This window comes from Bombus terrestris, chromosome 10, assembly GCF_910591885.1.
Source record: "Bombus terrestris chromosome 10, iyBomTerr1.2, whole genome shotgun sequence".
NCBI classification, from domain to species: domain Eukaryota; kingdom Metazoa; phylum Arthropoda; class Insecta; order Hymenoptera; family Apidae; genus Bombus; species Bombus terrestris.
In genome coordinates this window covers 2,744,066-2,769,052 of record NC_063278.1, presented here as the reverse complement: position 1 = coordinate 2,769,052, position 24,987 = coordinate 2,744,066, and the positions used below count along the sequence as shown (strand labels likewise).

The 24,987-nt window shown below is 48.8% G+C and overlaps 1 protein-coding gene across 10 annotated transcripts in view; it reads right to left on the bottom strand.

The window, feature by feature from the left end:
• Window positions 1-6,080: 6,080 nt before the first annotated feature.
• The window catches only part of LOC105666158, a 112,628-nt gene continuing 93,721 nt past the window's right edge, over window positions 6,081-24,987 (bottom strand). For 8 of the 10 annotated variants that reach the window (XR_007225310.1, XR_007225308.1, XR_007225311.1 and 5 more), the window contains 2 exons: window positions 24,176-24,244; window positions 6,081-7,331 (listed from right to left, as the gene is read on the bottom strand). Coding sequence is in view for 2 of the 10 variants with exons in the window: in XM_048409107.1 (XP_048265064.1) it covers window positions 7,123-7,331; window positions 24,176-24,244 (278 nt within the window). In the remaining 8 variants the exon portion in view is untranslated. Of the gene's footprint in view, window positions 7,332-7,420; window positions 13,990-24,175; window positions 24,245-24,351; window positions 24,982-24,987 lie in introns of those variants that run through there. The other 2 variants (XR_007225309.1, XR_007225312.1) reach the window with 2 other exon arrangements.

Sequence of the window (24,987 nt, the reverse complement as noted above, 5' to 3'; positions counted from 1 at the left end):
TTATGGATCCTGACACGATAGCCAACCTCTGTCTCTTTGCCTTCGTCTTGGTCCGCTCCTGGACCCCTTGGGTCTATCCTTCCTGGCTAATTGTATCTATCTCGTCGTTAATTGACGGCTAGGCCGGCGCTTGACCGTTGCAATTTTATTGGTCCGATCTAACCGAGCTCGCAGTCCCGCGGGACAGAATAGAAATTCGAATTTTCAGGTTGAATGCTACTGGCGAATTATGAGACCGATAAATAACGCCGTATCCACGGCGAAATTATAATACCCGTAAATGTCGTCCGCTTTATGCGCGAGAACGATAATTTATAAAGAACGCTGAATCGCGCTTAATTATCTTCGTCGCGTTCGCTTTACCATTGTGCTTTTAATTAATTTTACGGGAACGCGAGCACTATCGAGCATCTTTGCGCGTCGATCGCCGCTAGTGGAAATATTTTGATTCGCTTTATACGAAAGCTTTTCCAAAACGATCTCGGCTAAATTACGCGCATAAATTAGAGAGCTTGGTGGTCTTGGGTTTACACGTACCGTGTTTTGACGCGAAAACACCGGAGAGAGAAAAGGGCGGGGGGGGGGGGGAGAAAAAAAACCTTTGTCCTTTCTGGTAGCGTTCCATAAGTCGGGGCGATATCAAGCGATGGTCGTTAGATCGCCGTTATCGCCGTCGCCGTTAGTTACTCCACCTATTGTAACAATTTCATAGAGGTCCGTGCAGGGTGTGTAAAACCCTGCAACGGCCTCGCGTGTCGGAAGACGATAGTCGTCACAGTGACTGTTATATCAAACGGGGTCGAGATTGCGATAACGACTGGAACATACGTAGGATACACGGTTTACGTACCTATACTCGTACGGTGTAGTTAGCGAGAACGTACTCTCGTCCTACGCACGAGAGGGTGCAATGTCGTAGGACCGATTTCACTCTCATTTCCGTGCCTGTGTACCTAACTAACTATTTAATCGTCGCGCGTATCGTGCGACGCCAACAAATTACTTACAAGAAAAGTTTCTCCACTCGACTTGTCCCTATTTTCGAGTCTGTCAAACGTCTTTCACCTACGTTACGTCTATTTTAACCGCTAATCGTTGCCGTTGGAAAATATTTCACGCGCTCCGTTCGTTTCTAAGTACGCGATGAGCACGGATCGCGGTTCGTAGAGAAGGTCGCGAGATAGGGGAAAGCTGGAAACAAGGTGGCAATCCATTTCTACGCCAGTGAACGGTAGGTGGTACGTATGTAAAGGAAGCCCCAGTTCTACGTAAGCCGGAACGGCGGCGTTCGTGGCCGAAGCCAATCTCAGTCGACGCTGGCCATTTGGCGTTTCCTCGGTCGTGCCGGTCGTGCACACACGGGCTTGCCTTTTATTCCGTTTAACCCCTGCCTCCGAGGTAGCAGCTCACCCCTGGTCGCGCGGCTCGCAACGGAGAGGCCAGGCCAGCTTCCTAAATGATTAATTACCGATCTCCATCGCGCGGAGGGATCCCGCAGGAAGGCGGGTCGTTGGACGGCCTTAAAGTAAGCTCATTTCTAAAACGGATATTCCGTGTTCCGCGTGCCATGGAACGGCATTCGGTGGCCCCCAACGTTGCTGCCACTTCGCTGCCGTCTGCCACCCCCGCGTATCGCGCCCCCCCCCCCTTACTTGCGTAAGCTCCGTAGACCAACCAACGGGGTTCCCTCTTCGCGTGGCTACCGACTTCGCAGAGATTGTGAGCCACGATACCCCGTCTTTTCTCTCTTCCTCTCTCTCTCTCTCTCTCTCTTTCTGCCCTTCGCGTAAATGAAACGTGTTACGTACCAGAAAAAAAGCTTCTACCTCCTTCCGCTGATCGATGGGCCAGAAATTTCTCGCGCGAAGCGCGAAACTAACTAGAACGATGATGTAGGAACGCCTTGTGCTCGGCAAATTCTTTTCTTATCGAAAACTTTAACAAAACTCACCAACTTTCTTCTCGTGAAATATTAACTCGTACCTCGTAAAATATCAAGCCTGTTCGGCTTTTTACCTCATTTTTTCGAGCCACCGTGGAATTTACGAACGAACGCGGTTCTTTCGACGTAGTTATTGCCGTATGTTATTTGCTTTTTATTTGAACGCGGCAAGAGCGCGTTGTAGCAGGAATATCGAAAACTGTGTTTGAGAGGAATTGAGTTTAGCGTCGGACGGTTGCAACTAATGTCGCGATAAAGATCATCGGGCAGAAAAAAGGGAACGAGGAAGAGATTGGCCGCGTGGAATCTCAGCAGACGACGATTCTCTTTGGTCGATCCTTCCGTGCCCTTTTCTCTCCGGTACCCTGTCCGTTTGCCGGAATCTTTGTCTGTGTGCGCGTTTTCGTGCGATACGCTGTGTTATCGTTTGCATTGCAAATGGCAACCCACCCCGCCCACATTCAAACACACCAGGACCGAGGAGCGTGCACGTTTTATGGTGAAATCGGACGCGTGTGCGAGCCCACCGATATATCGAGTCCTACGCGGATGAGTCACGGGAATCGAAACAACCCTAACGATGCCCTCTTAAGGGGGTCGACTCGTCGAATTTGGACACGTTTCACCGCGTTCTCGAATTATTTTTGCTAACTCGTTGCCGCGATTACCGTAAAAGTGGTAACGAACGTGCCAAATTGGTTCGAGCAAATATCGAAGTAACTGCTGCGCGACATCGAAATGGCGCTCTCGAAATGTCTGCAATCGTTTTCACGAGGAATTTTTCTCGCATCGGCCAACTTGGTCGTTCGATTGTTCGTCGAAGCCACGGAACTGAAAAAGCAAATATTTTCCGCTCTGAAACTCGAACGTCGGGTTACTTGCTCTCCCCCGGTTCGTATTTTAATTCGTTGCGCATGTTTTCGCGTAGCACCCCATTTCCTTTCCACGACTCTCGGTCTGGCAGGACTTATTTTTTTTCTTCTTTATCCCGAGCCAGGTTTACTTAAGATATTAAAGTGCTCACCCTTCTTTTAGCTTTCTTTCTTCTTTTCCCTCTCTCCTTGCCTCCTTCCTCCGCTCTTTCGTTCCTCCGGAGGGAGTTGGAGATTCCTCCGTCTTTCGGGACCATCCTCCAGGGAGTTCGGAGCCTCCGGCACGGTCTCGCTTAATTTGTAAGCGGATTTTTGCACTAATCAACGGATTTAAGAAGGACAAGCCGAAGAAAGAGGGAGAGGCGGCGGGGACGGAAGAAGGAGAAAGCCTGCGAGACCAAAGACGGGGGACAAGAAAGTCATTTGAATTTATTTTAATTATACTAACGAACAGGCCGCGGAACGAGGGCCTAACGAATTATTTGCTCGAATATGATTGCGCGGAATTTCTAACGAAGGATCGACCGATCTCTGGCCGCGTCGTCTTTGGGGGAGAGTTGTTACCACCGGCTGACGGGCATCCATCCTAACCATCACGAGCATCCTATTTTCGACGAACAATCGTCGGCAACAGACCTCGTTAAAGTCAACTTTCTACCGTCTCTTTTGCGTTGCACCGTGACGGCGAAAAGGAAGAAATTTGCGGATAAAAACTGACGTATGTCCGATCGAAACTGGCCAAAGCGAAGTAAACGTGAGATTGCACTCTTGCCACGTTCGCTAATAAATCATTTCGTTAGCGACGGAGACGTTAAAGAAACCGATGCGCGATAATGGATCGCGCGATTATTCACGGATCTCGTATCGATCGCCAGCGATATTGCAAGTGACTAGCGTGACCTGGACACGAGACGAACGCCCGCCTCTTTTGCATCGGCCAGGGTGGTGAAGCAGCTTAGACCCGATCGAGAGCAATCGAGAGTCAACCGATATCTACGATAGCGTTCGCGAATATTTTCCCATCGAATTGAAACGTATTTTCCCAACTGCAAACGGAGAAACAACTCGTTGTAGATCGATACGTCAGAGAATTTATTAATTTTTATTAGAATATAAAACACGAACGGACAGGTAATTTCACGTTGTCGTTCTCGCGCTGTACGCACACGCGCGATTGAACGATCCAGAGCGAAGAAAGATATAAATAGGCTCGTTTTCGTTTGATTGCAATCGAATTTAAAAGAACAATGAGTATCTTAGAGTTTGGACGATCGTATTTCTTTCGAGGTACTCGTTAAGGCTCGCACAGCATAGCGAAAAAAGAAAGAGGAACGCGGCAAAAGGGGGATGAACGTCCGCCCGTCGGAAGACGGAAGACTACAAGCAGGAAAGAGAGAATGAAGAAAAGAAAGCGTGGTTTCCTTAATGAGAAGTACAGAGTAAAGCTTTCTTTGCGCGTCCTTTTGCCTGCGAGCGGTCCTTCACCCTCCTGCTCGCTCGGCCACAGCTTCCTGCCGTGCTGGTCGCCGCGAACAGTCGAATCGGATTCGCGGCTTCAGGGCCGGCTTCGTGTAGACTTTTTTTCCAGCTGGCCAGCCGCGCTGAAATGCTTCTTGTGTAAGTAAAAATCTAAAGTGACTACCGAGATCTAAGTTTTAATTAGTTTATCTTGGCCGCGTGGCCATTGAATATTTATGAGCTATCGCGGCCGCCGTTGCGGCGCGAGAGAGCAATCAACGGAGAGCGAAACGGAGGAAGAGAGAAAGTCGTAGAGGTGCGGACCCTCTCGACATAGTCGGGGATGCTGCCAGCAAAGGGGACGAAGAATGAGATTCCACCGGCCATGGAAAGGAACCGCCTGTGGTTACTGTCATCCCATGGGATTTCTCTTTCGATGCTTCCAACGCCGGATACTATCCTCCTGGATATAATTGCACAGCCAAGCCGTACCTCGTTGTTTCGACAAAAAATGTTTCTCTTGGAGGGAAGACGGCCCGTGTAGTAGAAGCAATTATCGTTTCGTAATAAGGATAGAATTTGCGACTAATGTATCTTGACGTTCTACTCGTCGTTGGCTGCAGAAAACGGGTGACGATAAAAAAAGAAAAAGAAGAAAAGCGGTGGTGGCAAACGTGACCGTACAACGCGTAGTTGGAGGGAATGCAAGTAGGAAGCCGTAGGAAACAGGAGAATTCGAGGTTGGCTGCTGGTCGGAGAACGTTCTACCTCCGCCAAATCCATGGGATGGAAAGGAAGCAGGAGAAAGAATCTATAAGTCCATAAATCTGTGAAGCCAGTCGACAGAGAGAAAAAGAGAGATCGGGAGAAAGAAGCCGAGGGGCGAGAAGAAAAATTTATGGCTGGCACCGTAAAAAACAGAAGCAGAACTCCGAAGAATTTTTATTTCCATCAGATTCGAATAATATTCCCTGCTGTTTGGCAACGGCCACCGGATCTGCTGATCCTCGCGATCCCCTGCAGTCCGGTAAAAACTAAAGGCAATTAGTCAATGATCAACGTGCGAAATCGTGATCGCCCGTAAGCGAAATTATTTATTTCGAGTATGGACGCGATGCGTCGGAAAAGGCCCGGCTAATCAAAAAGAAAAAATAAAAAAGAAGAAAAAAAAAGGAAAACAGATACGTGTATCGCTACTCTTTATAACGCGTTAACGAGGTAGAAATTGGTTGCGTTATTTATCAATTCGCTTGGATCGACGGGCAGAAAGCTTTTAGTCAGAAGTGAAATGGAGCGTAAAGGGTTGACGTTCCATGCGGTTAGGTAGAATTGTTGGCGATAAAAAGTTGGTCGAAATAAGTTTTCCGGCGAGCCCATTTACGAACGTCATCGCGCTTTCGCGAATATTCGAGGCACGTTTATCTACACGGCAGCGCACACGTGCTTAACGCGACGCGTTGGGTTACAGATTGTCGATTCATATTTACATTTTAATAACTCTTCTCTTCTACCTTGTCACTCTCGTACTCTCGCGCCACGGCAACCACGATGCACATTCACGTGGACGCCACGAGCTTTTCCTTCCTATTTCAGCCCCTCTTTCTTCCGCTGAATTATAATTCCGCGTATACGTATTAACGCGCTTGTCGACCTATTAAAAAGAATTCCACGCTTTAAAACCGATGCTCGATATCGATATCGAAATGCTTAGACGAAATGCTCGCTAATGAAAATGGAAAATAAAAATTAATGTCTTACGCTACGAATTAAACGTGTACATGTAAAGGGTGATTCAAGCTTTTCGTTCGTTTATTCATTACATTCGTTTCTTTATTATTTTTTATTCACCAGGGAAAAATATCTGTGGGATACACACGATGATAATGCATACAATCTATTCTTAATTTAATGCGCATGAAATTTTCGGTTTAATAAGCGCAGCTCGTAGACGCATTCTACCATGTAACTCTTTGTAATTATATCATTGAACAGCGGAGGTTACGCATCCCTTTATCCCTCCCTCCTGTCTTCTCATTTTTAATCGCACACCGTAATTATAATAATTCGAATTTCAAATGCGATCCGTATCGAGGCACATCAACGGCGTGCGCGCGCTTTAGGCAAATATTTTTCTGGTCATTGGACGTCGAGCGGCAAATAATAATTTTTGATACGTTCGTGTTACTACGATTCGAACGCACGTTTTCGCGATTATTACGTTTATATTCGCCTGTCTGCTTATTATTACATACAGGCCGACAATTTTATTCGTTTCGATAATTACTGCAACGCGAATACGCGTACGATCTTTTATGAAGGTTGTAAAATTTCCAGGTAAACAATGACCGAACGCGCTAGAATTGCTCGAAAATGTTGTTCCGGGACAGGTCGAATTTTTGCCATCTCTCTGAAAACTATTTTTGCTTTCGCATTGAAATATGCGTTAAAGTAGCCGCGATACAATTTCGCGAACGTACAGCGAATGCTATTCCATGCGTAAAGAGGAGATATCGATGACATTTTTTTTTTTATCCCGGCGTCGCGATCCATCGCACGGTTCGTACGCTTTGGCGTATTTTCCTTTTTTTCTTTTCTTTTTTATTACCATCTATACGACACCGGCGCGAGAAGCCGTACGAGAGAAGAACGCACGACGGCTGTTCGACCGGGGAGAGCATTTAAATTTAAAAGGACCTAAGTTCGAAGTTTTAAGCAGCCCAAAGAAGTTCGTTGTCCCTTCTCCGGGTCTCGGCATCGAGTGTATTTGCATGAGAAAAGTGTTCTACAATTCCTTCGATTACACACTCGCCACCATGGCCTCGAAGATAGCTCGCATTCTAGGAAACTTTTTTACGAGATCTCCGAAACGATGAACTTTTCAGATAGATGTGACACGGTACACGTGTTCCATTCACAGGAGCCAACTTGATCTTGACTCTTTAGTGAATACTCTTCGTACGTCGTGCGTTTCATCCCTTTTCTTTGGCATTCGTTTCTTCCTTCGCTGCCGCTCTCCGTTCCTGTATCTTGGCTCGTCTCGTCGTCGACGCGCGTTCGACCTAAAATACAACGTAAATTTTTGCCGAAAAATTAGTTTCGAAACATATTGCGAACAATTTATGATATCGTAGAAATTACATGCACCTACATAGTACGCGTTAATTTCCAAGAGATGCACGATTTTATAGCACGTATCGTCTTGCGGCTAGCCTTTATATCCGAGAAACAAATATTTCGCGCGTGTTTCTGTGTAATCCTTTGCCCTCTTCTCGAGCATAACGAGCCACGCGGTTCCCAATGGAGGTTGATATTGGCGGTTGATTATCAATTTTCTACCAATTTGGTTCCACTTGTAGCGGCGCCAGCTTTTGTCCCGCTAATCACCCCTTGGCTACCGCTTTCACCCCCCGCCGGGTACATCCGATCCGCTTTGCATATTACGCCACGATATATCTCTACTATTCTACATCGCTTGACGAGTCTCACCCCATCCCCGTCGCCTTTCTTTTCACCCCTCGATAAAAAAATTCTGTTCGGCCACCAGCTGGAAAGCGCAATTGAAAAAGATAACTGCGTCGCCTTTCACAGGAAATCACTCTGATTGACTGGAGAAAACAGAGTTTTTAAAAGGGTCATCGAGATCTCCGCGAGATAATCGGTATCGTTGTTTCGAAAGAGGCGGAGAACCGTCGAATTCGTAACGCGGCATAAAACCCGTAACGCGTTTCTGCTTGAGTCGAAGAACGCGATTCTAGTTTTTCGCGAATTAACCCGGCAGACAGGCGGACGCGTTCGCAAAACAACGGAGGGATCAAACGTGGACGCTTATGGGATCAGCGATCTGAAAACGTTGTGTTGTTTCAGGTGAGCCAGCTCTCACGCGCCACACCCTGTTTTCCACAGTGGATCCTCCCTGCTCCCTCCGGACCGCGATCCCTCATCGCGGCCGATCGGAATTTTGAAATCGCTCGGTCTAGCGGCTAACAAAATTTTTATTCCTCCGAAAAATACGAGTGACGCTGCGCGCCATTCCGAGAACCGGCAAACATTTCCCTGGCTCGATTCAAATTTTACGCCAAAGCGAAGAGCCCCCATTTTCCTCTTTTTTTCCTTGCCGTTTCGTCCCGCCATATCGCCGAAGCAACTTATTTTTACAAGTTGGACGATCGATGTGGTTTTAAGAGTAGCGGGAAGTAATCGCCGGCTCGACAACGACTGGTCAAATTTACCTCCGTTTAAGTGAAACCGGCTGTTTATTTTTTTGACGTTCATTAAAATTTATTCGCCATTACGCGCGCAGCGGGGGTGGCTATGAAATAAAACGGCGTATTCCGAGTGTCGTCGAGCCTGTTCAAAATTCCAGGCGTCTGTCGGCAATAAACACTGTATCACTGTTTCTGGGCACATTAAACGCCGCTTTGGCCGCGTTTTCTCGGCTTAAGTAAAATGAATCAGTGTCTGGTCGTTGTGCTTCTATCGCGGTAGAAGCTACGCTCGGTAGATAAGCCTTGCAGAATATAAGTATTTGCTTTCGTGAGATATTTATTTTGCAAAAAGTATTCCGCAAGACGGCTACGAACGATGCTGCTACGTGTTTAAAATATATTTTAGCGAGCGATAACGCATCGGGGTTTACACAGGGGAGGAGGGAGCAACGTCAATATTCAGCGATGGCGGTGGCAGAGGAGCAGAGCATGATCGTTTGTGACACCAATGACCAATCGACGCAGGAGGGAGGTGGGCGCGGTAATGGGAAAGCCATGCACGCCGGCCCGATTCGCCACTCGCATAAAATTAACCAGTTCGTTCGTTCGTTCGTTTTAATTAACGAAACACCGGGGGCATCGCGAGCGGTACGTCTATCTCTTCGACGTGGCATGGTGGCACGTTTTACACGAGGCCGTGTGAAAAACCGGGTCTGCACGATCTCGCCTCGATTGCTCGACTTTGTTCGCCGCGATAAATCGGCGAACGACGACCAAGAATTAACGGTTTCATCGTTCGGCGGCCGGCCGAGAGCCGTGTCCGAGAATCGAACGAGACAATAAGTTTTCACGGATATCTGGCGCGGTCCTCTTCTCCTTCCGATGCAACATCTGCTTCGAAGAGTTCGTGCATCGGCCTGTTCGTGCAGAGACGCGATCGAGGAAAGGGTCTTCTCTTCCTCCGTGGCTCAGCACCGTATAAGGTTAAGGTGTAGAGCTGGTCGGTGGCACGATGATGTCTCTATCTACGACGGAATAGCGGTCCGTTAGGTGTGCGAGCCGATGCAACACGTGTGCACGTAGATGGACGCGTGTATGTGCATGCACACAGGCGCCATCGAAGCATGCAACGAGTCCAGGGTCACCTAGGGTCAGCCAGTCACGGAGTTAATTAGACGCCGTGCTTCGGGAGCTCACGTGGCAACATGCTCAGATATCAATCGGTTGCTTCTCCGTTCTTGGATGGACCCGTGCTCGGCTTTCTTAAAAAATTCTCATCCCTCGTTCCTTCTCCGCTACCCCTCGCTCCCCTACCCGCCCCTCCCCCTATCCCATGCTTGTTCTCCCTTTTAACCCCTCGACGAAAAATGGGATACCGAACGGACAGAATCGTGTTTAGAACGATCCTCGATACGCGAAACTTTGCTCTCTTCGTCACGCCGTTTAATTAAGCTTCTCGAAAAATTGTCCAGCTTCGTTTCAAGACGGAATCCTGCTTCCAGAGAAAATCACCGACGAAACTAATACCACGGGAACTCGTGTATTCCGTGTGATTTCCGCGAGAACCTGGCCAATTTTACGTCGTTGAAGAAACAACCTTTAGTCGCCGTGGTAACTTTACCCTCCTTCCATCTTTCTCGACCGACTTGATTATCCCGGCTAATTTGGCTTCCCCATTTGCTAGCGAGATAGGAAAGCACCGAGTCCCTTCCTTTCTTCTTCGTCCGTCAGAAGACGTAAGAACACCGTCGTGGTCTTACCTTTCTGCGGGTTTCTTAACGCGTATTCCCGTGAAACCGACTATCTGCAATTAGCCAGCCACATTTATATGACCTGATTACGTCTCTCTGCCAACTTCCTTTAATCCAGCCGAACCCTAAGCAAAATCTGGAAACATCCAGCTAGCTCGTCCTCTTCTCGCCACCGAATCGATCCCTTTCTATCGCCTTCCTTTATCTCGTTCTCGTATTGCCGAATCGTACGCGTGAATTTTTACAACCGTTTACGAGCAAGCGAACCGCGCGAGAAGCGACAAAACCAAGCGAAAGGGGACAAAAGGAGAAGGATGTTGAAAGAGAAGGAGGACAGTTCGTTAAAGCGTAGGATGATAACGAGGCAGAAAGGATTCGAGGAACGTGGTACGTCCCGCTCCGGTTCGCTTTAGCGTTAAGGGTTTCGCTTACGCGGTTCGACGAGAACGTGCGAAGTCTCGGTTCTCCACGGAGATACTCGTGGCAAGAGGAGCACAGATAGAGATGAAAACTCGTGGAATCGTGAAACGAGAGGAAGAGGAAGAGGAAGTGGAAGAGGAAGAGGAAGAGAAGCAGAACGCGGCATGACGGAGGGTTCGGGTGTAGGTCCGCCGCCCCTGCTGGCTCGTTGGAGATGGAAGCAATAGGGATCAACTAGTATGCAAATCGCATGTAAATATCGTTCACTCTCCCGGTACCGAACCAGCTAAAGCCTCTTTCTCTCTCGATGTCTGTGCCTCTCCGTTTCGTGTCTCCTACCCTCTCGCATTCCCTCGGCATTTCGCTCTCTCGCTCGTCGAGTACCGAAGAGAAGAAATCAAAGCAGGGGACAAAGCAAGCGCAGACGAGATCGTGACGGAATTCTTTCTCGTTCTTCCGCTACCCATTCCCTTCGGCTGAGCTAGCAGCAGCCACCCCCTCGAAGGTATTTGCTTTTCTTCATCTCGAGTTCCCAACGATGTGTTTCAGCCAAGTGGGTGTTACCGAGCTATACGATCGCATGCTCGTTAGTTGTTAATTAATTTATTTTTACCCGGGAATACTCGCAACGAACGTTTCCGAGCCTCGTTTTGGCAAATATCATCGATGAAACATGAAAAAAAAAAGAAAAAAGAAAAATGTAGTTGTAGAACGAAATACAATCTGGAACGATCTTTTCCTTCGTTGTGGAAACAATAGTGGAGTGAAATCGAACGATCTAATATAGTTTTTTTAATAACACTTCCGTGCGTGGTAACTTGAGCGGCGTAAAATTGATTTTTCATCGCATTATTTCGCGGTACGCGGAGGTATCTTCGTAACGGCCGACGAAGCATTAAAAATCTTTACCGTAGAAAAGTTCTCACGTTTCAAGGTAAGTTTCCAACAGTCTAACGGAATAATCGAGCGATATTGTGGGTAGCTTTCTCACTATTGCCAATCGTAAACGTGAGAGCCGTTCTCAGCAACTGTGACATAATGTCCTCTCCGGTGATGTTCGAGCAACGTTGTCGCTCGTGATGTCGTTGGTATGAAAGTTTCGCACGATCGTCCCCACGGGATCCGGTAATTTCGAACAGACACTCTTGCAAAATCGTCGATCAACTCGGCGGCAATCGACACTGGAGCGTTCGTCCCGCAGACTATTTAAACAGGAAACACGGCACACGATCGTCATCTGGTGGCCGACCAAACTTAAGAATTTAATCCTCGACGCCACGGCGTTACGGTTGTAACGACAAGTAGAAACACTCGATAAACGATCTTGTATCATCGATTTCTCGTCGACTTCTCGTACAAAGGAATAATAATCGGGACGTTAACGTCGTTAGGGTTTAATAGGGACGAGCATTAGTCGTGGAATTATATGACGACTTGTGTCTTATTTGGGGCGACGGTCTAGCGATGCGAGAAGCCAGACCACGGAGAAGAGGTGGAAAGAGGGTGTGAGACAAGTAAGACCTCTCTAACTCCAGGTATTTTCATCCTATATTCCTCGACCTCCGTGCCGGCAGCAGGATTACTCGGAGAGACCCTGAGAACTTATTCTCCCTTTCTTACCTTGCAGGGACCTCTCGGCTTCGCCGCATCCCGCTCGACGTCTTCCTTTTCTCCCTCTGTCTCTTCCCGGGCTTCCGCATTACCATTCTCAAAATTCTCGATAAACCGAGGCTTCCGTCGTGACGTTTCGCCCTCGAGGAATCGTACGCTCTCGCACCTTCCATTTTCCACGAAAGCCAACGGTATAATCGAGATCTCTGTCTCAACAACGCTATTAGGCACTTTTGTTCCTTCGATCGTTAATTTGATACGGTTGATGCGATAATTACTAGGACGATTTAAATTTCTCTCGAAGCAACGTGTCTCTCGTGCGATCGCCCTAGCAAAGCGCCAACCACGTTTCAAAAGAATGCGGCACGTTACGGCGGCTTAAATTACTCGGCAATGGTCGCGATATGATCTTCGAGTTGGTCGGCGAGAATCTATGAAAAATTTATATGTAAAGAGGAGAACATCGATGCAAGAGGAAACGAACGAAACGGAAAAGGTGGAAGGAGGAAGGAGGGAAAAACGGAAAAGGGACGAAATTCCATGCTGCCGAAGAAGATGTCAGAATCTTTGAACAGCGATACTTACAACTGCGGATTCGGCGGAGTGGCGGTATTTTCTATGCAAAAGAGTTGAAAACGTAGAATGGTCCTCGCGACAGCGCGGCGGGAGGCTGAAGAGCCGGGTAGATACCGAGGGATGGGGGGAAAATCTGGGAGAGAGCAGGGGGTACGGTGGTTGCAGCCGACGGCACGTTTTAATAATGCCTTCCCTCCGACGACGAAGAACGAGGAAGAAGTTTAACGAAGATTGTGCCAGATACTTTTAATTGCTATTCCTCCCTCTGCTCACGAGCGCGGCCGATCCTGGAAAATGAAGGGAGGACTTGGAGGTCCACAGAGTCTCCTCTCCACCCTTTCCAGACCTCTCCTACCCTCAGAAAAACCCCCTATTCTCTCTCGTCCCCCGAACCCCCTCTCACTTTACAGTCTTTTTATCCACCGTCCCGTGGACCCTCGTGATTTTATCGTACTTGTATCCTCTCGACTCCCGTCCGCCGAAGAGGTTTGTTATTCCACCGGCAGATAGGCGACAAAGGAATTAATCGGGTCGTCTCTTCCTACTCTGCCTCTCTCGAGCCTCTCTTTGTCGTTCGAGTGCCGTCAATTAAATTGAAACGTTAAAAACCAGAGATAAATTGAAACGGTGCGAATGTCAGCTTTCCTTTCGCTTGCGATTTTCCGTGATTCGCTTGGCCGGCGTTGCGCCGCCGCGATTTGTAGCTGCCGCGTTATACGCGACACGCATTCCGACAAAATTACGAGCCAACCTCGGCTCGAGAACGTTCTCTTCCCGGGAAAATATCCGTTGCTTTTGTTGCGTGAAATCGCGATCGACGTTCCTTTTTATTTTATCAAGTACATGGCGGCGGCGGCGGCGGCTGCTGCTGCTGCTGCTGTTGCTGCGACGGCGGTAGCAGTGGCGAGCATCGATCGAAAACGCGTATATCCTTCTTTCCTTATTTTTCCGCGATAAATAGCTCCGTTGGAACTGAAACGGCGGGGGGTGAAACGTCAGAAAGATCGATTCGATTGCCTTTCCTGGGGCATCCTGCAGAATTCGCGTGCTTCCTGTGTGCTCGTCCGTTATGGAGAATGGCTCCGGTGGTGTGGCGCGCGTGCACACGATCCGTACAATGCGGCGAAGGCTTACGACCGACTATAATGCCGAGTCTAAAAATCAAAACACATTAATCTCCGCCACGTGGCTTGGATCGCACGCTGGTAACAAAACATTTTCTGCGTCCGCCCCACGTGCCCGATATCGAGAGACGTCTACTTTCGGCGACACTTGCGGTACCGTTTACGTTCAGATACGTTCGCTATTTATTCGCCCTCCTTTCTATAACCATCCCCGTCGCTTTATTTATTTGGATAAGCCGTCCGGTAACCGTGTTTCTCTTTGCGAATTTATTTGCGCAGCAAAGTGGCCATTCAACGAACTAGGTGGACAGGTAGACCATTGTTCCATTCGAATCGAATCAAACGCTTGTGCGACAGTTTGCCTCTCGACGTGTTACAACGAAACGCGCATCTATCGAACGCAGGCGTTGGAGCGTTTTCCGATTCTCTTTAGATGACTAATCGACGCGTAATCTGTCAACGATGATGAAGCGACGCTGGCTGCATCGACGAGCAGAACCGATGCGATTTCTTTCGAACGAAAATTCCGATCCCTTCGTGGCTCTTCTCTTTCTCTCTCCAACGTGTCGGTGTTCTTTACGAGGTAGCCGATCTCTACACACGCGTTGCCGAGTGCCTCTCGCGTCCTGATCGTCGACGTTAACCGATGTGTATCCAGCGACGAAGAATCAATTAGGCGGGGAACTCGGCGCAGAGTTGTCGATCGTCTGTACCGAGGTTCGGAGGTGTATAGGTCTCCTCATTTACTGCGAATTTCAACGGGAAATGTCCAGGACACCATCTAAACGCCTAAGAGATAAACAAAATAGCAACGCGCATGTGTCTCGACGAGTTCTTCCGGGCGGCAACACGTACGCGAAAGATACATGTGGCCGCTTATCTAATTCAATTTGGTAATATCATGCCCATTGAGAGAATAAATGATTACCGGGAAGATATGAAGTTATCTGGTCCCATGGGACGCGTAAATTGCCATTACCCGGTGTTCCCGGCGGTACGAAGCGAGAGAGAGAAGCCCGCGGCTTTCTAGGGAGCCCGCTTCGTGGATCTTAATTATTAATCGTTCTCGTTAATCACGCCAATCGGCGGGGATCGTCGATTATATCTCGGACACGTAAAATATCACGTGGAAGCCAGTCGCATTGGCGAAAGCGATTTCTCCGCCTTTAACGAACGCCAATTTATCTTTCGTAACATCGAGCACGATTTTAACCACGAGGCTCTACACGCTTTCCGAAATCTCGAGCGTTTCCAGTCATCTAGCGTCTATTACGACGTTGGACAGCAGGATAGGCGAAAAAGATGGGGAGGAAACACGTAGGAGGATGACGAGCGAGATACCGACGTGTTCTGGTGGGGTGTGTAGCCGGTCGAATGCTAACTGTCGTACCACTCGATTGGACGGATATATTCGTTGCGCGGTGATCACGAAAGCCGAGGGTGAAGTTGACGAACGCGCGGGGACGGGGCTAGTAAGAACTAAGGGGTGGAGGTTGACTGTACGCCTGGATTTCGAGGGGTGCCAATGGAAAATCGTGACGGTTAGAGGGGGCGCGAACAATGCACCGGAGATTTAGCGTGACACCGACGGTGCAAAACCAGTCTGTACGACGAATATTTCTTTGACTTTAGAAGAATTTTTCTTTCGATACACAGCGCGAAATATTTGACACGAAACTGTAACTATACGTGGATATCTTGGTAGCGAATCTTGTAACTTGCGATGGTTATTCGCGTGGGATCGTATGCAATTGTTTGGAACGCGTTGGCGAAGAAACGCGATTACCTTTAAATGGAACTTGCTGTTTCTCGACCAGAAGACCGAGACAGCGAGCGAACATTTATATCGGATTTCGCGATTCGTCAACTTTTTTGTTTGTTTCGCACGCGACAGTCTGATTCACAAATCTTCTCCGCTAAGTAGGGGGTTTTGGCCGAGAGAACGAGGGGGTTGGTGGCCCCCTCGCGCATCCACCCTCCCCCCTGGCGTCCTGATGGAGCGTGAAAAACAGAGGGGTCCATTGTAACCTCGTCCTGTGGCTAATGCGACTGTCGTCGGCGTAGAAAACCGGGTGCAAGAGGTTTCGTCGTCGGCGAACATTAGCCAACGGTCGTTTAGCTGAAAATCCTCGCGGGGCACGCTCTTTGGGTTCCGGCTCGTTGAAAGCGGATTTTTTTCAGCTGCGTTTTCGCACGGAAGTCGAGCACCACCGAATCCTTCTTCGCTCTCCGCGTCGAACTCCGCCAAACACGCTTTTAATTGTTTTCTTCGTTGCAAAAAACGCGTCGTCCATCTTTTCGATTCATCGTCAAAACTGCATTCTTCGTTCCTTCTATTTTCCTTTTTTTTTTCTTTCGTTTTTTTCTCTTGCCATTCGTCGTTAAAGATATTCCCACGCAACGGGAGTTTCGCGATAAGACAACGAAATACAACGTTCTAGATAATCGAAGAAAACAAACAGCCGCTTTGTTCTATTTTTTTTCACTAATACGGTAATACGACCTCCGTTAATTTCCATCAGACGACTTAACGAGTTAAGCGCGAGATACCATCTATAAAATGCCTGCCAACTTTGCGCAACTTTACACGACAGAGATAAGAAACTTGCGAGTTTTAAAATTAGCAGCAATAAACATGTCATACCTGCCGTTATTATTTTTATCGGTGGTATGCAAGCAACTGTGTAAGTCCAAACTATCTGGTTTTGCATCGGTGTATAAGTCTACCACGGCCAGGAAGGATTGTCTGGTGTCCGATCTCCGTGGGAGCTGGCGCACTCTAGTTAAGCCGTCATAGTCTTCCGCTAGCCCGACTATCTATACCAATTAATCCTACGCTGCCACTACCGTCGACATCTCTCTACGTTTGGCAGTTAATCCGATTGCGTTTATACTCGTTCTTGACGGCCGAATAATATTTTCCGACTGCATTCTGCCAGGAGATATTCTTCGCCGAATAATAGTAGTTATCGAGGATGCAACAATTTGGGACAGAGATGAGAAACACCGCGATACGCGTAAATAGGATGTGGGGGGCGGGAAGGGGAGGGCGGAGGAAGGAAAAGGAGAATAGAACAGCTCGAAGGTTGGTGGAAGGGGAACACGGAATGTTTGCGAGAGAGCGATTAGCTTGTATATGCAAACGCTGAGAGGTTGTAGAATTCTCCAGGTACGTCGGTACAGAATATAAACAAATAAGGGGAATAGGATCAAAGAGCCGATAAATCACAGTCGATCGATCGAGAAACGTTCGCGCGGATTACTAGCAAAGCAAAGTGGAACGCGTCTTTTCCTATTGCGTTGACTCGAGCCGCGAGTTAGTCTAGAAGATGATTTGACGAGGAAGCGTTCGCCTCTGCAAAGTCGTTTTCAAACGTCTCGCGGCGACGAGCGTTTGACCCGTGTCATAGACTTTACTATGCGCTATTAAGTGCAAAAAGGAACGTCAGCTTTGTTCCTGGTTCACTATTGCCAGTACGGTGACACGCTTGACGGACAAGGAGAAGCAAAGCGAGAGGAAGCGAGAGGAAGCGAGAGGAAGCGAGAGGAAGCGAGAGGAAGCGAGAGAGGAGCAAAGTGGTGGGGATCGTTGTTCTTTTAACACGGCTTTAGGGGGTCCTTTATGCTGACACAAATATCGCTTATGCCGGCGTCGCGTCGCTGTTTTGGTGAAGCCCATCGAGCATTGTGCCTTCCAAGGCCGTGTGTACCAAACACCGAGCTATGTGTACCCAGCAAACACGCTTGTCACGTGGCAGCCTGATCCCTTCCGTAGTCGCGGACTCCCCTTTACGGATTTGCGCAACGGGTCAGCCTATTCCCTTCGGAACTGCCTATGAACCACGAGCCGGTGAAGCTCTTCCTATTACGTTTGATACCGAAACCTTCTCCTCCTCGAGACTCTGCCTGTCGTTCCGTTCCGTTCTGTGTAGACCTCTCGCAGGGCACCGCGGGTACCGGCAAACACACGTGCGCGATCCTCGCGTCAGCTTTGTTTGCCCGTACCCGTTTCAATGACCAACCGATTCCATGCTAACGGGATCCGCATCAACCTTTTTTTTATGCTTCACCCTCGCGCCTCATGAATATCGGCTCGTCCTCCCCGTTGGCGTTTCACGGTAAACCGTCTCATTCGCTTTCTAGCTTGGACGTAGTAGAACAATTGCCCAACAGAAAGTAGCGCGTATCGTTTCCACCCACTCCCTTTCCCTCGTTTCTTTCGAATGTCAAGAACGCTACGTCCGTAGAACGCAAGGAGGCACGATTAACTTGAAAGGACCGTTCGTTTCACAGTTACGTATTACGTACTTTGGTTGTTAGCGAAGAAATGGTAAAGAGTTGGCGCCAGGTTCTAGCTTAGCCTTCGGAATGTCAACGAACATCAATCACGAGATTCATCCTTGTGTAACGTTTTCTCGGGTGTCGATGTAATTCGTGTCAAGCTTAATTACGGAGATGTCGAACACAATTGACCGGAAGACTGTTCTTAACGCGGGATCAGCTTTATGATAGATAAACGTGCACAGCTCGTTTCCTCCCCAGTGTTCTAGCGGCGAATCTTGGAGAAGGGTGTCGAGAAAAGTCTCGAAACTTCACTGGAAAGTGATAAATAACGTGGATGCGGGGTAAAATCGTCTGGAACGGAGGGCTTTCGAAAGGGCACACGCCATTACCTCCGATGTGTTCGCAGGACGACAACCGCGACGACTACATCGAGAAGACCGAGGACGACGACGACGATGACGACGACGACGACGGCGACGACGACGACGACGCTTCATCGACGAACGTGTTTCGATGATACGGTGAACCGTGGCATCCGAGGGAGGCGAAGAGAAGGGTGGAAGATAAAGAGAGGCGGATTGAAAAGGAGAAAGAAACGAGGGATGGAGGTCTACCCTTCGGTCGAAAATGAAAATCGTATTGTTGAACTCCCTTATGAGGGAAAAACCCGGCATTATGTTCGCGTTAGCGAGCGCTGCCAGCGCTAAAGACAGCGGTCAGCGCTCTTTCACGACGGTCATCAATGCGCGTCATCAATAATCGTGCCTTGACAGGTTTCTCCACCTAAACGTTGGGATCTCATCGTGGATTTAGATGCTTTCGATCGTCGATTCCCGGGAACGTTCGGCTATGCCGTAGTCGCTGGAGAATTGGGCACAAAAGACCGATTATTTAGGGGAGGGGGAGGGGAGGAAGGAAGGGAACAAGGGAAGAAGCAAGGGTCAAACAATATCGAAGGATGATGCGCGAAATTCTCCGTGTCCTTCTTTCTACGATAACCCGTCGATCGAAGGTAAAAACAATGAAATACGGGGCGGAAAGTTTGGCAGAAACAGCTTGATGATCGCAGTTGGGCGAATGGATTCAAAGTCGGTAAAACCGTAGTTCATCGAAGAACTCGAACGAAAGCATACGGAAGAAAGGAAAGACAACTTGATTCTCCCGGCCAACTCGCTTGTTTTCGCCGCTTCGAGGCCGGCATTCCCCCGGGTAGTTTCTTCCGTTTCACCGGAAACTTTGACAATTTATGCGTCTTTTTCACACGAACTCGCGTGTCTTCTATCGATAGGCCGGCTGTTGGAAGAATCCAACTCGTAGCTCCTCTAGCTTTCTTCGTTCCGTGCGCCGTCGTAAAAATAAGTTGGAACGAACATTTAAACGAGCGCGCAGCCACTGAAAATTGTAAGAAAAGCACCTGGCGCGTGCTGCATGCGGGACCCTTGCACGTGTCGAAAGATATTAAGTCGACGGGGGAGGATATGAGGCGTGATGACATTGCGAGGAGCCGAAGGAAAAGGTCGGAGGCAAGGACGCGCGATGTGGTGCACGATGCGCCACGTACACGTCATCGATCTTCATCCATCAGCCACGCCTTTGGTTTTTCCCAACGGAAGATTCCTTTGCGGTTTTTCCAGTCCAGCGGCAGATGTATCGCGAACGACGCACGAGCTATTCGGCTCCGCTTCGTGTAAACTTGGACTGGCCGATTCATCATCGCGATACTTGCTCGCGATGAACATGAGTTCACGCGTGATCGACTCGTCGATTCGTCTCCGAATCACTTCAGTCCCCTTCTGTTTCCGTTTCGGAGGGAGAAGGAACGAGAGACTTCGTTCTCGATCATAGGAACCGCAAATCACTGCCCCGACGGCTTGACCAAACGTGACGAACGAGCGACGATGATTTTGCTCGGAATCGAATGGACGACCGATGTAAATCGCTAATGGATCCCCCCTTGTTCCCAAATACGATACAGAGTTTGTTTCTCCAAATACATACGCGCCGAGTCGTTTTGTCGGTGGTTCGGCATAGAGGAAAGCCTTCTCGGCGAGTAGAATGCAGATGGAACTCTCCCTCCTTTCTTTCGACGACGACCAAACAAGGCGATCGTTCGTTAGACGGTGGCCGTCTTTTGCCGGGAGAAGAAATTGATGAGTATTCGACACATTAAAAATCCGCGGATCCTGGAATTCCGCAAGAACCGCAGGAAAACTGGAGCCGAAGGTTCGTGCGAGCCACCGCATCAAAAACATCCCTCGCGTTCTCCGAGATCGATTTAAAAGACAACGTTTGCGCGTATCCCTAGGTATACTCGCCGTCTCGTTAATTTCCAGGGGCAATAAAAACGGGCAACGGTACATGGATGAGAAGCGTGTGGGACAAACCCGCCCACGGTCCATCCCTCGTCAACGGGCGAAGGGACAAAAAGAGATATTCGGTTAAACGGCCGATAAAGAGAATGGGAAGGAGAAAGAAGAGGGAAGGAATCGGGAATAAATGCTTTTTGGTATCGGTGGCGTTGTTTGTCTTTGGTATTTCTGTTGGAGGGGGGCGTGCAGGCGAAAAGGGCGCGAGAGCATGTCGATCGTCGATGGCTGCAAGTCGTGCACGGCAGTCACTCGGTGGCATTGTGTTCGGCACGTGCCGTCAGGAGAGAAAACGAGCCTGGCCGTCGGTCGAGGCGTAGCCGAGCCTAGTCACCGAGAAAGCGGTCCTCGGTTCGGTCACAATGCTCGATTCCTCTCCGCGTCGGATATATATATAGAGATATATATATATATATATGGAAGGAATTAATTGATATCGCGTGCTCCGGCATCGAGCAAGGGTTGCGTAAGCACCGTGGAAAAAAACAACTTCTCTTTCTCCGCTTTTTTCGCTGGTTGTCAAAACCGTCGGCTACGAAAAGTTTTCAAACGCTTCGCTCGTTCTTTACGCTTCGGTGAACACTGGTCGACGATCGCGTCGGATCAACACGTTCCGATCGTCTAAACGGGCCTCGTGTCCTCGTTATCTTGAAGACGCACCTGCGCGTATTTTCACGAATAATTAGGACGCGCGACAATGGAGAATCGGTTTTGGTCGGCATCGTTGAGAAGTAAAATACGATCGAAAGAAGCGGAGACTTTTGAAGCGGCTGCGACGCCGAGGCAGAACGTTGCCAACTCGCAGACCCAAGTTATTAGAAAAATAATCAAAGTTTCCCGAAGCAGGACGTTGAGTGGGTCGCAGAGAAACATTTCACGGACCAGGCTCGTTTACGTCAGGGCGACGGTGTCTCTCATTACGTTTGACGATTATGCGTTAATTTGCACCTAGCGATACTTCAAACGATTTTTATTCATTGCGCGTCCAGGATGAGTTTCGCTCTTCTAACTGGAAGTCGTCTGTCGTTTCTGGTAGCTGGTCCGTAGACGTAGGCGGCGAGATTCTTGGAGTTTTATATTTTTCAAGTCCTTCCAGCCGGGAATCGAGGGATCCTTGTCAAAGGACTCTGGATATGATAATCCCGGCGCCAAGCTGAATGCGTAATGAAGTTTCTCCGGCGACAAGAAGTGGACTCGGCTTCTGATTAGCTTTGCCTTTACGCGTCCCTCGGCCTAAAGGTCGCTCGCTTCGCTGGAAATTTTTCAGTAAATTTCGCGGATAGCCTTCCGTCAACGACACCGGAAAAGGAACTTTCTAAACTATTGGGATCGTGATTCTTCCCTTTCTAACGATAACGTAATTGAATCTAGCGTGATCGGTTCGTAGCGCCGGAAAAGAGCCGCAACCTCGTGTGTAAGCGAATCAGGTGGCACGAAAAAATATCCCCTGGAATCGGTGAAATCGGGCCGATAATCTTCCCCATTAGACTCGAGGCGTAAAAACCCAACAGATTGGAAACCGCATTCGGTTAGACGGCAACCTTTTATCCGGCGGACAGAGAATCCTCTCTTTCCTTTTTGCATTAACGCGTTCTCTGAAGCAGCGGCGCGGCCCTATTAACTAATGCCAGCACCCCTGTTGAACGCAATGCCATACGTGCACCGGCGAACCAGCGAACCAGCTAACCAGTCGACCATCCAGTCAGTCAGGCAGGGTGCGGAGGACCACGCTGGTAGGACATGCCTGCTACGACGGGACAGTTTAAGCCCTGATATATCGCTCGCCGACACTCCCAACTTCTGTCGCCGTTTCTGTAGCGCTTTTTTGTCACGGCAAGCCACGGCTGACCATATGTCCACGGAAACCGAGATCCCCATCGAGTATCTGCGTCTGTGCCACGCGCTCCCCGCCGATCTTTCGTCTCTTCCACCTTTCCGTCCCCTAAAATTTGATCGTCGCACCATGCGAGTTTGTCGATCGGGATACATTTCGATCGATCGATCGGTGCTTCGAGGTCACGAGTTTTTAAATGCCAAACGTTCGGAGAGAAATTGACGTATCGCGGACGATTCTTTTATCGAGAGTTGCCGCTAGACTTCTTTCCTAGGGAATACGCGTGACGAATCCGTCGTATTATATATGCAGCTTCGATCGAAAGTCAGGCGAAAACACACGCTGTACGGAACGTGTTAAGCGAGCTTAGATAACCCGTGGACCAACAGGCGGATCCCCACTTTGCACGTAACAAATGATGCCACATGTTCGAATCTTGACTCGATCTTCGTCTCTCCCGTGGCTTCTCTGTTCACGTCACCTTTCCTCTTGGTCGACGGGCAACCCGCGGGGCATGCAACATTCGGCCTGGTATCCAGGGATATGGGGTCCTACGTTCGTGTAATTTGTACGGTTAAACGCACGTGCAAAAAGCGGACGAGAGATAGACGGAGCGAGGGCGAGGACGAAGACAATTTACACGGGGGCTAACTGCCGCACTGGGAGCATTTACCAGAGGCACGAATCGAATCGATCCTACTTAGCTGTTAATGGAACCTTATGCCAGTTGCCAGTGAAAAGTTGCAGGCAAATGGCGTCTAGCGGCAAGTGTATTGCGAGTGAATCGCGCAAAAGTATCGTACGCCGAGCGATCGTCTCGTGTATAGCGAGTCGACCAAAGAGGACAACAAAAAATAAAAAAGAAAAAGAGAAAGAAAGGAAAGGAAAAAAAAGAGAGAGAAAAAGATGGTGGAGCGCGCACGAGAAAGAAAATTCCTTCGAAAAAGAGACCGTAACTGATGTCGACGGATGAGCAGCATTGAGGAGGACAAACGCGCGTATGTTCTCGCTAGTATTCCCCTCCCGAATCCTCTTCCTGGTCTTTTCACGTGATTGTCGACGGTCGTCCGAGTGCCACCGAGCTGCAGGTAAGTGGCCGTCATCGCGCCTCGGTTAAAAAGGCTAACCGATTGCCGTCTCTTTATCAACCACTTTACGAACGTTTGAAAAACTGCCTGGGTGTCGGTGAGGTCTCGTTCTCCGCAACCTTCAACCTGTGCCGCTCATTGTGATTAATTCTGACATATGTTCGCGTCGCTTGTAGAGACCGACGATCCTATTCAGATGTTCGTCGGGCGTAGCCCGCAGAGAATTCGAGACTTGCACGCCACTTAGGAGAGCGACAGAGGAACGCCGGATATGCTTTTCGTCGAGGTTCGTCGTTTCTTCGAGATTGTTGTTCGATCGACACGCGTATCGTACCCTTTTACGTTCGACATTCGTCTCTATTTAACACGGTTCTTGGTTTATACGTTCGTTCGCTCACCGGCGGATACCACGTCACGAACCTAGGTTTTTACTTATTCATCCGTTACGTTGTTATTATTCGAACGAAAGGGGCAACGAGTGGCCCTTCCACGAAAATCGATCGATAAACGGATGTCGATAATTTTTTTTGCAAGCCAGGCAGACCGAACGTAATCGGATGCGTACAAGAATCAATCAGACTCGGCGTCTCTTGGAACGTAACTTTGTTACTGGCAAAACCACCTTTCGAATATTTTTTTCTTACCTTTACGATCACCGTCAACGATCCTTGTCCTTCGCGACTCGCGAGTTGCTGCCTCTCCTCGTCCGTCCTCTGTAACAAACAAGAAAGAAACGGTTTCGCGTAAAATTTTTTAAAAGGAATTTTTTAAAAGGAAGGAAGGAAAAAGACAGGGCGTTTAAACAGCGAATGAAACGTACGGTAGACGTCGGTAGACCGTGGACGGTAAACTCTGGCCTAGATTGTCCGCGTTCCATTTATTAAACGAGAAGTTGTCGTTCTCGATCGCGATGACAATGTGCCGAAGAATTTCGTGTCGTCGAAAGGCGCGGTCGTTCTAAATAACTTATTGGCAATCGCGGAACCCCGTGACGCAATGGCCGCGTTCAAACGGCAAACAAATAATTCCATTATATTTATCAGATAATGAAAAGGCAACGATAAAACCGCAATAGCGTGTAACTGGCGAATGAAACGGAGGAAAAGAGAGAGAGAGAGAGAGTTTCTAGGATAAAGAAGGTAACATGTCGTGCTCCGTCTCTTTCCCCCTGTCATTAATACCAGGCGACTGTTACATATGGATGAGAAAGCTGGGTTAGGCCAGGACAGCGATGCTACAGAACGAGACGAAAGCGAAACGGGATGTAGGGAAGCGAAACTCATCGACTAAAAGCATCCACGAAAGACCAAAGTCGTTTCGCTCTCGTCTCGAATCTTCGCCCTCTTGCACGAGTCCACGAACACCGACAAGAGAAGAGGAGTCCTCTCTACGCCGAAAGAGAAGAGACTTCGATAAGGTCGCCGGGGATAAAACGAGTCCCCTCGACGTTTACCTA